The 12,479-nt window shown below is 33.9% G+C and overlaps 1 protein-coding gene across 2 annotated transcripts in view; it reads right to left on the bottom strand.

Moving 5' to 3' along the window:
* Window positions 1-277: 277 nt before the first annotated feature.
* Cep85l (centrosomal protein 85 like) overlaps window positions 278-12,479 on the bottom strand; it is a 161,176-nt gene continuing 148,974 nt past the window's right edge. For both annotated transcript variants that reach the window (XM_071613072.1, XM_071613071.1), the window contains exons 11-13: window positions 12,297-12,404; window positions 10,174-10,414; window positions 278-4,968 (exon numbers count right to left, since the gene is read on the bottom strand). In XM_071613072.1, coding sequence (XP_071469173.1) covers window positions 4,805-4,968; window positions 10,174-10,414; window positions 12,297-12,404 — 513 coding nt within the window. In that variant the 3' untranslated portion in view covers window positions 278-4,804. The remainder of the gene's footprint in view (window positions 4,969-10,173; window positions 10,415-12,296; window positions 12,405-12,479) is intronic.

The following is a 12,479-nucleotide window of genomic DNA, read 5'->3' as shown; positions in this document are numbered from 1 at the left end:
GATGAATATAGCACAATTATCTGAAATGTATACAAGTGTGACTTTGTATTTATGACTCCTGACATCAGAAAATCTCCATACCTTTCATAGGAAAGCCTGAGAAAAAGCTTATAAGACAGACTTAAGAGGCAGAAGTCTTCATATTCTAGTCGAAGGGTCTCTTATATTTATAGAAGGCTTTTACCTAAAAGTCAAGTCAGCATATTCTTGTCATTGAGAATTCAGGACAGGGAGTCTGGAGTTTCAAATACATTCAATTAACAGTAGGCAGCAGGAATACATAAATCTTTTTATAAAAAATTTATTTCTCTGTAAATACAAATTCCAACATCAACAAACAATAATCCAGTGGAAAAATACTAGCCATTAACATTGAAAACTTTTTTCTTAGTTTAATAAATAGAGCTTTGGCATTCAAAATTCTAGCTGTAAACCCTATTAAAAGATAAAACCAAAAACAACCCCTTTAAAAAAGGAGGCAAAAGTGATAGGTCAGAAGGCATAAGCCAGCCAGTGGCTTCACATTCTTTTTACAATAACTGTATTTTAATTAAGTTATGAACACTGTATTTACATATGAGGTATTTTGGATGGTTCAAAAACTGAACCTAGTTTACAAAAACCACCAGTCACAGTGACTGATTATGCACTCAGCTGTGCTTTTAATGTAACCACCTAGCACCTTACTACTTCTTGCCATCACACCAACATGACACTGAACTTTACATTTATATATTTAAATAACTACTCATATATATCTATGTACATACATATACACAACAAATGAATACATTCTATAGGAATTCCTCACACTATACAGGGAGGCTGGGCTCCAAGAACGTGATACTTCCTTTCATGTTCACTAAGGCATCCACTTCCTAATGACAAATGTTCCTTGCTTAAAAAAAAAAAAAAAAAGTCCTTAATCAAGTCTATTTAAAGAACAAGGTGCAACAATCATCACCATTCTTATAACTCATGTAAGATAGAATGAACACTTGCTGCAGGCAAAAAGGCACAAAAGGTTCTCTCTGAACGCAGCTGCAACAGTGCTCCTTAAAGACTTACTGATTTGAAACCATTCATATTGTATTCTTTTAAATAAGAAAAAAATTCCCAAATATTTCCCCTTCATGATTAAATGTGTGATATAATCATATGGCAATTACTATGAATGGCATTTTGGGGGCAAAGTTGGAAGTTTACTTTTTATAACAAATAGAAAATAGTTCCTCTTGTTTTGTGAACACTGAAAAGAACTGTTGAAAATGGAAAACAAAATCAATTAACTTTAGCTCTGAGAGCTACAGTTATTGGCAGTCTGAGTGAGCATGGTTATAAGAATTGCTTACATATGTAATTACATATCTACAGTGATAGAAATCTAAATAACAGAATGCCAATAATCCAAACTCAAGTTATGCCTGAGCTGAACTGTGCTCTGTAAAAATACAGTCCAGGTGTTCAGTTACTGTGACTCAATGAACTATTACTGATATTTAAAGGACATTTTCCCATTAAAGTAGTTTCTTTAAAAATATTCTCTAAAAGATTCCTATTGAGTTTTGCACAATGACAGAATTAATTTGCAAGCTTATTACTAAGTCAGAAATGTACAATTTTCATTTTAGCAACACTTTCCAGCCCTTGGGATTGTCTTTAACAAGCTACTGGAAGAAAGCCTATTTCAGTTTAATAAACTGTCACAACCAAAATAAATTTCACTAAGATATGATACTGCTAAATTGAAATATTAAATCCTATTTCAAATATAAAATGGGGCCACATATTTTTAAAAATAAGTTCAGGCATATCTTACCTAGTCAATACTTAAACACTTTTTAAAAATTACAGGCCATTAAAAATTTATTAACAATCTAAAGTCTTCGTATTTTTCTGACATCAAATGAAAACAGCTTTTGTGCCCTTGACTCAGCTAATGTTGTTATGTGCACAGCCAAAGTGGATCTGTTATGGAGTCATATTCATCCACGCTGAATATGAGTGAGTTAGAACAGGCTTTACTTCAAAGCGCAAAAGATCAATTATGACACTTCCTAAAAAGATAAGCATTTAATAATACACAAAAGCATAATTAAAAAGAGGTTTAATTATCTAAAGAAGTTTTCAAATAGACTGACTTTAAAACTTAAATTAATTTCCATTTCAGGTATGTATCACTGTAATAACTTCTATGAACACTCTGGGGCAAGACACCATAGTGTTGCTATTTGTCTGTCTTAGCTGACCTAATAGTAAAATATTTGTTTTTAATGTGACACCAATATTATTACTGACTGCTCTAACACAAGAGGGTGTGGGTGTCTTGAGGAAGGGAAGTTTTCTGAAAAATAAAAATTAAAAATTAAAAGCTGCCTAATTAGAATGTTACTAGATTCATTTTTTTCTCAGAATTCCTTACAAAACTTCTACTTATTTTCTAGGCCCCTTTACAAACTTCAGACTCTAAGAAATTATATTTTATAATCCAAGATTATACTTAAAACTATCATATCTTCATGCTTTTTTAAAACAAGAGTATACAATTTCCAAAGTGAAATACATCAGCAAAAGTTCTTGTTATATTTTTTACCTTAAGATATGTTAATTAAATTAAATTTTGTAAGTTTTAGAAAGAAAATTTACTAAAACAAAAAATCATTTCAATCCCAACCAGGCTAGGGAAAAAAAAACAAACAAACTGTACCTTTAAGAGAGTAAAACAAATGGTCATAAGTCTGCTTGAAAGAATAATAACCATAAAACTCCACAACATAAACTATTAAACTTAGGAGATATTTAAGTAAGAACCTATTGACCCAAGGGTGCCTTATTTTTGAAATCACGGTAGGAAGGTGTGAATTCTATTCAAAGAGAATGTAAAAATGTTATTGGGTGCAATTGTGGCTGAACTGTGGCAGATATTATGATCCACTTTTCTGTAAAGGGACATCTTCACAGATATTAATCCTTGTAAGGCAGAATTCTTTGCATCCATTTTTTTTTTTTTTTGTACAAATTTACTACTTTTTGATTGTCTTCAAAGAACTAACACTAAAAACCAAATGAATACATTAGGAAACCAAGTTCTTATAGTGACTAAGTCCTTTCTGAGGTCAGGGACCTTAGGATGCAGAATCACTATAATGCACTGATTTCTTAGTGGCCAAATCCTATAAAGAGGAGCAGCATGGACTCAGGCACTGAAAGAAAGGGAGATGTGATGTCTTACAGTGTATTATAGTGAAGTGTTGAACTAGAATCATGTAACAGTTTAGTGAGAGCTGTAAATAAGCCAACATTCTAAATAGAGTTTTCCTGGGTGTCTCCTTGAAGGCCTTGCTCTATTATGCTTTCTCTGTTGAGAACAGAAAAAAAAAAATCTTTTCTAGGAGCAGCCTTTGTATACATATGCTTGGCAAGAAAACAGGCATATGATCTGCTCCCAAACAAACAATATCATCCTGACTGATCTATACATCGTATTCCCCACTTCTTTAGTCTTGCCTAAGTAAATCCTGACAATATTGAAAAATCAAACCAATTTATAGGGGACAATAGTTTACCATAACTAAGTATATTCAAAAGAATATGATCAATGCTCTGAAGAACTAAAACATAGATAACATTCATTTAGAAGTTTACACGTTGCATGTCTATTAAAAATCAGTTTATTTCATACTAATACCCTGTCTTCCAGATGAATAACTAACCAAGCCAAGTTCATATTCTATAACAATCCCTGTTATTAATGAAATATATCTAATAAAAGGAAATAAAATTATCATCTAGGTTTAGATTTTGTTTTATGTTAGTGTTAGTTCAGATAAAGAGCTGGCTTTCTCTTAATGTAGTTGCAAAATTAAAACAGGTACAAAACTGTTAAAATGTAAATGCTGAGACTTTGATAAATAAACTATCATTCCAGAGTCAGTCTGACAATCTTTGCTTAACAATGATCTGAGGCCTTGTTTGCATTAATTATATATGGCTTTGTTTATACTGCCATATATAAACAAAAAAACTGTAAGTAGTAAGAGATAGGATAAAATAATTTCAACTTATGTTAAACTTTCTTGTAATGTATAAATTATAGTGCTGATGAAAAAGATTATCACATCAGTACTTCACACTCTTACAATCACTCTGGAGAAAAAGCTGACCTATCCCAACTCCAGAACCTCATCATCTCAGTTCAGTGATTATTTAAATCACAAATGGTTTTGCCTGCTGTACTTCTATTAAACACTTGCCTACTGTTGGAACTCTTATTCAGCTAGCCCCTGAAAATATCAAAATACAACACAAGTTTCCATATGAAAAAAAGAATAAACAGTGTGTGCCTTTCTTAGAAGATTTGATTTGATGCTTGAAATCCTTATAATTATGTGAACTTAAAAGCACTTACACACACACAAACCTCAAACATATGCATATGCAAACACATAAAACCTACAGAAGTAAACAAAATCCTGTCCCTTTATCTGAAGGGCACTATTCAAAAATTGGTCCTATAATCAGTAGTTTGGAAATTTGCTTTTTCTTGTTGACTTTATCACATTTTTCAAATGATAATTATTTTGCCTGATTAGATAAGCCCCTTAAAAATCTCCTCACATTCCTATTTTCCCTCAATTAAACAAATCAACACACACATACCCACACCCACACACATACAGACAACCTATGTGCAAGTGGTATGTCACTTGCAATTTTCCATTGTAACTCTTAAAAAGAAATATGAAGAACTCTAACTCAGCAGCATTTAACAATGGGTCATTATTGCTGTGGGACCAACACTTGATCACTGGGTTATGCAGTTATCTCCCATGTCCTGAGCATAGCGGTCTGATATTGTAGTTCTTAATTCATCAATGTCTCTCCGTAACTGGCACACATCTGACAGTCTTTTAGCAAGTGTTTCTGAGCTGTGGTCACTTTCAGTCTCTTCAGCTGAACAATTCATTGCTGTGTAAATAAAAAATGGACAGAAGAATGACTCATTTTGCTTTGAATAAAGACGTTTTAGGATTTTCATCTTAATCATCATGGAAACATAATATTATGCACTGAATATCAATGAGGCTCAGATTTAAACTATGCATCATTTGATATTTAAATAGGTATTATCTACCTGGTCCTTTAAAATTTTTGTTAATTAAGATGTGTTAAATTCATACAGCAATACATAAAATTCAACATATTTAATTGATGACAATGTTCCAAAAGTGAAAAAGAACATAATCAAATGTTTCTTTCCAAGTTCAACTAGAGAACCCAGTTCTTTCCTTTTGATAAAATCTAGAAATCATTTGCAGAGGAAGTAGTTTAAATTTTTATGATTGCAAAATGGGTTTTTATTGGCATGCAAATATTAATTTTCAAAATATACAGAGGTTTGGGGCCTTATAATCCCAAACAACTGAATCAAGTTGATAGCTGGTTGCCCAAAGTCTCAGTAACAAGGAGTAAATCAGCTAGCTTTTACTTGCTTACTCCAGTATCTATTTGTGAGCATGTCACAACCTAAAATCAAGCACAGCCAGTGACTGTGAAATAAACCTTTCCTTCTACCTTCATTAGTCCTAGTAGTTTATTAAAGACATAAGGTTAGATAAACTGTTATTTTAACAAACATTAAATGGACATTTGCCCTGAGTCCAGGGGTCATGCTAGATGTGCAGGTCAGTGGCTTGTTCTCAATGCTTTACACATGATTTCATAAACAAATGAGCACAGTGAGTATTGTGATAACCTGAACTACAAGCTATAGAAGCACTAAAGGAAGAGAACAACCAGCCCTAACAAAAGAAATATCAAATACTCACTAAGAGGGCCAAGAAAGCAGAATGAACAAAAGTATAGAGGAAGAAAATTAAAGAGTCTGAAATAATTTGACAAACTTCAATAAAATTAGTGTCCAGCTCTAAAATGATACGGTACAAATCATGAGAGAAGAATGACAAGAAATAAGCCTACCAAGGTAGGCAGTGCTATTTCTCTCACAGAGGAGAGTAAGTATTAGGAAACCAGATTCGAGGTTTAGAAGACAGATCACTCTGGAAAAAATGTGAAAAATGGACTAGGGAAAGGACTGTGAGGAAAATGGGTTACACATAGTACAGGGATGAAAGATCTTGTAAGGAACAATCATCAATTTGGGTGAGGGTCAGAGCTTGGGGAGTTCACAGATGAAGGAAGAAGCAAAGTGAAGTAAAAAATCTGGGCTAGGGTGATAGGTGAATGTTGGCACTACTTACACACTGCAAGGAGAAAGTTTAGATAGGTTCTGCTTAAGCCATGTTGAGTTTCTGATGCCTATGAAACAGCCAGTTCTCAAATACACACAGATGAACTACAAGGAGCCCAGAAGAAATATTCTAGGCAGGGAAAGAGATAAACATTTGTTTGGTGGAAAAGGTTTAACAATAACAGGGCAGGTATAAGATTATGCAGAAAAAGGATTAAATAAAAAAAGAAATAAAAAACTAACAACAAGGGGATGGGGGGTTGTGGCTCAGTGGCAGTGCGCTTGCCTAGCATGTGTGAGGCACTGGGTTTGATCCTCGGCACCATATAAAAAATAAACAAATAAAATAAAGGGTATTGGTTTCATTAAAAAAATGTTATTGAAAAACAAACAAATAAAACCACCAACAAAAAGTTTCTGGAAGCCCTAATACAGAAGTAGTAAGGAAATCCATGGAAGACTGAGACTGAGCAGTCACAAAGGCAAAAGCAGAACCTAGAGAATGATGTCATGGAAACCAAGGTAATAAGAGTTTTAAGGAGTGTGGGGAGCAGAATCAACAGCTAACCAAAGGAGTCACGAGATAAAAATTCAAATGAATCCATTGCTTCTGGCAAAAGAGTTGGCTGGTCAAATTTTCACAATACCAAATAAATATAAGGTAAGGATTCCAGGTTTGAACTTTAATGATTGGAAGAAGTACACATTGGGGTGTGGGGTGAAAGAGGTAAGATTCCTAAATCTTTTGTTCATATTACGATAGCTCTATTACCATATTATGGAAAACATTAACAAATGCTATAGTAAAAAATGTAGGTTACTTATCTGGAAAAATAAGAGACCCAGAATAGCTAAAGCAATTCTAAATAGGAAGAGTGAAGCAGGTGGCATCACAATACCAGACCTTAAACTATACTACAGAGCAATAGTAACAAAAACAGCATGGTACTGGGCACCAAAACAGGCTGGTAGACCAATGGTACAGAATAGAGGACACAGAGACTAACCCACAAAATTACAACTATCTTATATTAGACAACGGTGCCAAAAGCATGCACTTCAACAAATGGTGCTGGGAAAACTGGAAATCCATATGCAACAAAATGAAACTGAATCTCTATCTCTCACCATGCACAAAAACTCAACTCAAAATGGATCAAGGATCTAGGGATTAAACTAGAGACTCTGCGTCTAATAGAAAAAAAGTAGGCCCTAATCTTCATCACGTGGAGCTAGGCCCCAACTTCCTTAATGAGATGCTTATAGAACAAGAATTAAAAACAAGAATCAACAAATGGGATGGATTCAAACTAAAAAGTTTTTTCTCAGCAAAAGAAATAATCTGTGAGGTGAACAGGGAGCCTACATCCTGGGAGCAAAATTTTACCCCTCACACATCAGATAGAGTACTAATCTCAGGGTATATAAAGAACTCAACAAGCTAAGCAACAAAAACCCAAATAATCCAATCAATAAATGGGCCAAGGACCTGAACAGACACTTCTAAGAAGAGGATATACAATCAATCAACAAATGTATGAAAAAATGCTCATCATCTCTAGCAATCAAAGAAATGCAAATCAAAACTACTCTAAGATACCATCTCACTCCAGTCAGAATGGCAGCTATTATGAAGACAAACAACAAGTTTTGGTGAGGATGTGGGGAAAAAGGTACACTCATACATTGCTGGTGGGACTGCAAACTGATGCAGCCAATTTGGAAAGCAGTATGAAGATTCCTTGGAAATCTGGGAATGAAACCACCATTTGACCCAGCTATTCCTCTTCTCGGACTAGACCCCAAGGACCTAAAAACAGCATACTACGGGGACACAGCCACATCAATGTTTATAGCAGCACAATTCACAATAGCTAAACTGTGGAGCCAACCAAGTTGTCCTTCAGTGGATGAATGGATAAAAAAAATGTAGCATATATACACAATGGAATATTACTCAGCACTAAAAAAAAACCAAAAAACAAAATCATGGAATTTGCAGGGAAATGGATGGCATTAGAGAAGATTATGCTAAGTGAAGTTAGCCAATCCCAAAAAACCAAATGCCGAATGTTTTCTCTGATATAAGGGAGGTGACTCAAAGTGGGGTAGGGAGGAGAACATGGGAGGAAGATTATTTCTAGATAGGGAAAAGGGGTTAGGGGGAAGGGGAATAGCAAGGATGGTGAAATGTGATGGTCATCATTATACAAAACATATGTATGAAGATTTGAATTTTGTGTCAATATACCTTATACACAAACAGAGATATGAAAAATTGTGGTATATATGTATATTAAGAATTGTAATGCAAAAAAGGAGTACATGTATAATGGCATAATTTGGTGTGAACATACTTTGTATTATACACAGTTAAGAAAAATTGTGCTGTATATGGGTAATAATGAGTGTAATGCATTCCACTATTGTCATTTATGTAAAAAATTAAAAAATGTAGGTTACAAAATGATTGAAAGGGGGAACAGCTCTAAAATGGTAGGCAAAAATCAGTCTTCTGTGGGTGAGCCTTTACTTCTTGAGCCTTTTACTTCCAAGAGATCATTCCTAACTAAGCCACCTCATGTTCACCTGGCAACCTTCTCCTTTTCCTCTTCAAGATACATACCAAACTCCAGCTATTCCATGGAATATTCACAGCCATTCCCATGTGGATGATTTAGTTGCTTGTCTCCCTTGTGCTCCTATTGTCCCTTTGTCCATGTCTCCATTACAACACTTACAACGATGCTCAGATAATTTGTTTAATGTATGGGCAAGGAATGTATTCAATTTATCTCCAGTAACAGCACCTAACTTATTACCTGGGCCACTGAAAGCATCTGATAAGTATTTGCTGAGTAAGTGAATATACTTAAAACATGAAGTGTTTTTTAAATACCCACACATGTGTACAGACACCTATGAAGTGGAAGAGAAAATCCTGCTGACACTGCTAAATACAGATATATGTTTCACTTAACAAGTGATATACTTGATTAAAAGCATTATTTGATTTGCCAAAATAATTATGATGAGACAAGATGCTGGAATCTTTTTAATGAAACTGGAGAAAGAACTAGTCCTTACTTTGATCACATAAGAACCATACTATGAGACAGTTAGTCAATATAACAAGTCTATTTATAAGCCTTATTTGTGGTTTTGTTCTTTCTGTTCTTATCTTTTCACTAAAGTCTATTTCTTTTCTATTAAAAATGAATAAACATGCCAGTATCTACTAATTTGGAACCATATGTAGAGATAAACATCCCTGCCAAAGTAGCACAAAAAGGAAGGCTCATACTAGGATTTTATTGTGGCAGTCCTTACAATTATGTGTGGAGGAAGACAGAACTGAGGCAGAAAGTGGGTGGGTGTCACATGGAAAAGGGCAAAGACAACAGGTATGCATGACAAACACAACAGATCTGTAGGCTGTGAAAGCTGGCTCATTTGAAAGTACTGGCCCTCACATTAAGCAACTGCCATGTAACACACACTGTATCAAGGAAAAAGTATTATCTATCTAACATTTTACCAGTGAATACATAGCTGGGCATTATCATACAACCATCATAAAAACAAACAGAATTATTACTTTTATAGAAGAGTAATTAGGAATTCACTCCTACTTCTACTCCACGCACACATTTACAGATTTGGTATAGGAAAAATATCTAGGCATTCTGCCAAGGGGAAGTCCATATCAAACATGACCTACCTGCTCACTTCTATAAGTTATGTAATGAGGTAAGTAATAACAGGTATACCTAAACCCATAAATTGAGTCAGAAACTTATAAACCTAAGTATGAAAGAAGATAACAAAAATAAACAGAGAAAAGACAGTAAGAAATTCCTGATTAATGAAGACAGGTTTCTAATTGTTAAGCAATAAATAAAGACAAGTCATCAGCCACTTACATCTAATTCCCAGTAATAATGAAAGATTAGGCTCCTTGCCCTGAGCTCGCTGATTAAGAATACTGCACAATGCTTTCAAGTCAAGCAAACAATAGGACATTTCTTTGAACAGCTGATCAATCACAGTCAAATCAAATAGTGGCCGTTTAGAAAGAACTGTCTGCTGCCTAGATTGGTCTGCTTCCTCGCCCTGATCCAATAAAGAGCATGTCTCTTCTGTTTGTCTTTGGTTCTGCAATGGCTGGAAAAAAAAGAAAAAAATAAAAGAGTTGTTAGAGGAAAAGTACTCAAAAGCAATAAAGGTTTAATGTTTTTTTCTCCAAGACTATAAACAAGTCTATATTATCATACTGCATGTCATATTACATGCATATCAACCAAATTCAACTGCATATGTGCAATGTGAAAAAGAAATATATTAATATATATAGTGGACACAGTTCCTCTGATGCCTTAAGATAAACCTGAGAGAAAACCAAAAACCTATATCCAAAATAGCCTTAGGTTCTAGAATTTCTTATATAATGAACATCTTGGTTGTGTATATATTTTTCTATAATAAAATTTATTCTAAGGACAAAAAAAAAAAAAAAAACTACAAAGAAACATTAGGCCAGATTCTATTATTTTTTACTGTTAATGGCAATAGTTATTTAATAACTTTGAAATGAATTTTTCTATATTGAGAAAAAAAGCTTGTTATTAATGTTGACAGAAACAAAAAACTTCAGTTTAATAGAAAAAATACAAATACAAAACCAAAGATGGGAGAAAAACTCAATAATTCTGAATTGTTAAATTTGAGTTGGAAGCATTAATATGAACTATTGACTTACTATATTCAGAAACTGCTACCCTTATATCCAAAATTATCACCTCCTTATCCTGAATACTGCTAATTAAGTTTAGATATGCACGATGGTGTGTGCCTATAATCCCAGCAGCTCAGAGGCAGGAGGAGTTCAAAGCCAGCCTTAGCAACTTGGCGAGACCTGTCTCAAATTTTTTAAAAAAGGGCTGGGGATGTGGTTTAGTGGTTAAGCACCCCTGGGTTCAATCCCTGGTACCCCCAAAAAAGATAAGTTTAAAGGGTTGAGGATTGTCAAGCATGTGCAAGGCTCTGGGTTTAATAGCCAGCACTCCAAAAAACAATATAAAACAAAAATTAGTAGTAGTACTAGTAGTAATAGTTTAATTAGCTGTCCACTTAGAGCTGTTTTTCAGAATAACCAAATAGCTTTGGGTGATAAAAACTCTAACAGATGAATGTCAACTAAGAGGTGTAAAAGGAAGAATATAACTGGGGAAAAATACCATTTTTCAATCATCTTATATTTTAGGCAATGATGGAAAAAGGGTACTGAAAAACTGCATATTCACACAGTCCCACAGATCCTTTGCTGTTTGCAAGGCCTATAACTTTATAATGCAAAAAGTCAGGCTGGGCCATAACCTTAACCCAGAGAAATTAGTTTGTCACTTACAGTGGAATAATCATACACTGCATATTCACACTAGAAGAATTTGACATGAATTTCATATCTTTACCTTAACTTTTGGAGATGCATTCTTAAATATATATGGATGAAATATAATTATGTATATGTACTTTTTTGTATAATAGGTCCTTACATACAGGTCAAATACTTTATCTCAAATGAGAAAGCATGATCTGTTCTAATGATGAACTGCCAACAATGCATCTTCTTTAAGGATTTTCAATGATAATATTGCTTTGTTTTTTTGTGGTGCTGAGGATTGCCTTGTGCGTGCAAGGCAAACACTCTACAAACTGAGCTATATCCCCAGCCCAAGGGTAATTTTGTTTATATTCAATTTATGCCTGATTTATTTTTATTTTATTTTTCACTTTGGGACCAAATTTTCAGACAGCATTTGGCTTTGCTTTAGAATACCATTTTACAGATTTAACTATAAGAAAAATAAATTTGTTTTTGATTTTCATAAGAAACCTAATGAATTTAATTAACTGGCACATCATAGTCAAGTCTCCTTGAAAACTTTCTATTAATTAATATGTACAAAATCAAAATAAGCATTGGCTTAAATTTAAATAGGCAGTGAATCATCCTTTCAAGGCAGTCTGAATTTCATCTACTCACTTCAAGCAGTGCTTTTGTTAATCTTTGCAGGTTTCTCTCTTTCCTCTCCAGTTCTTCCATCATCTTTTGTGTGTTTAATTTTTCTTTAGAAAGTTTGCCCTGCATTGACTAGAACAATAACAACAAAAATTATAAAGCAAAGCATGTTAACACACATACAGGTAACAAGGAATATTGAGTCTG

Source organism: Marmota flaviventris, chromosome 6 (assembly GCF_047511675.1).
Source record: "Marmota flaviventris isolate mMarFla1 chromosome 6, mMarFla1.hap1, whole genome shotgun sequence".
Classification (NCBI taxonomy): domain Eukaryota; kingdom Metazoa; phylum Chordata; class Mammalia; order Rodentia; family Sciuridae; genus Marmota; species Marmota flaviventris.
Note: the sequence above shows the minus strand (reverse complement) of the source record. Positions and strands in the feature narration are given on the sequence as shown.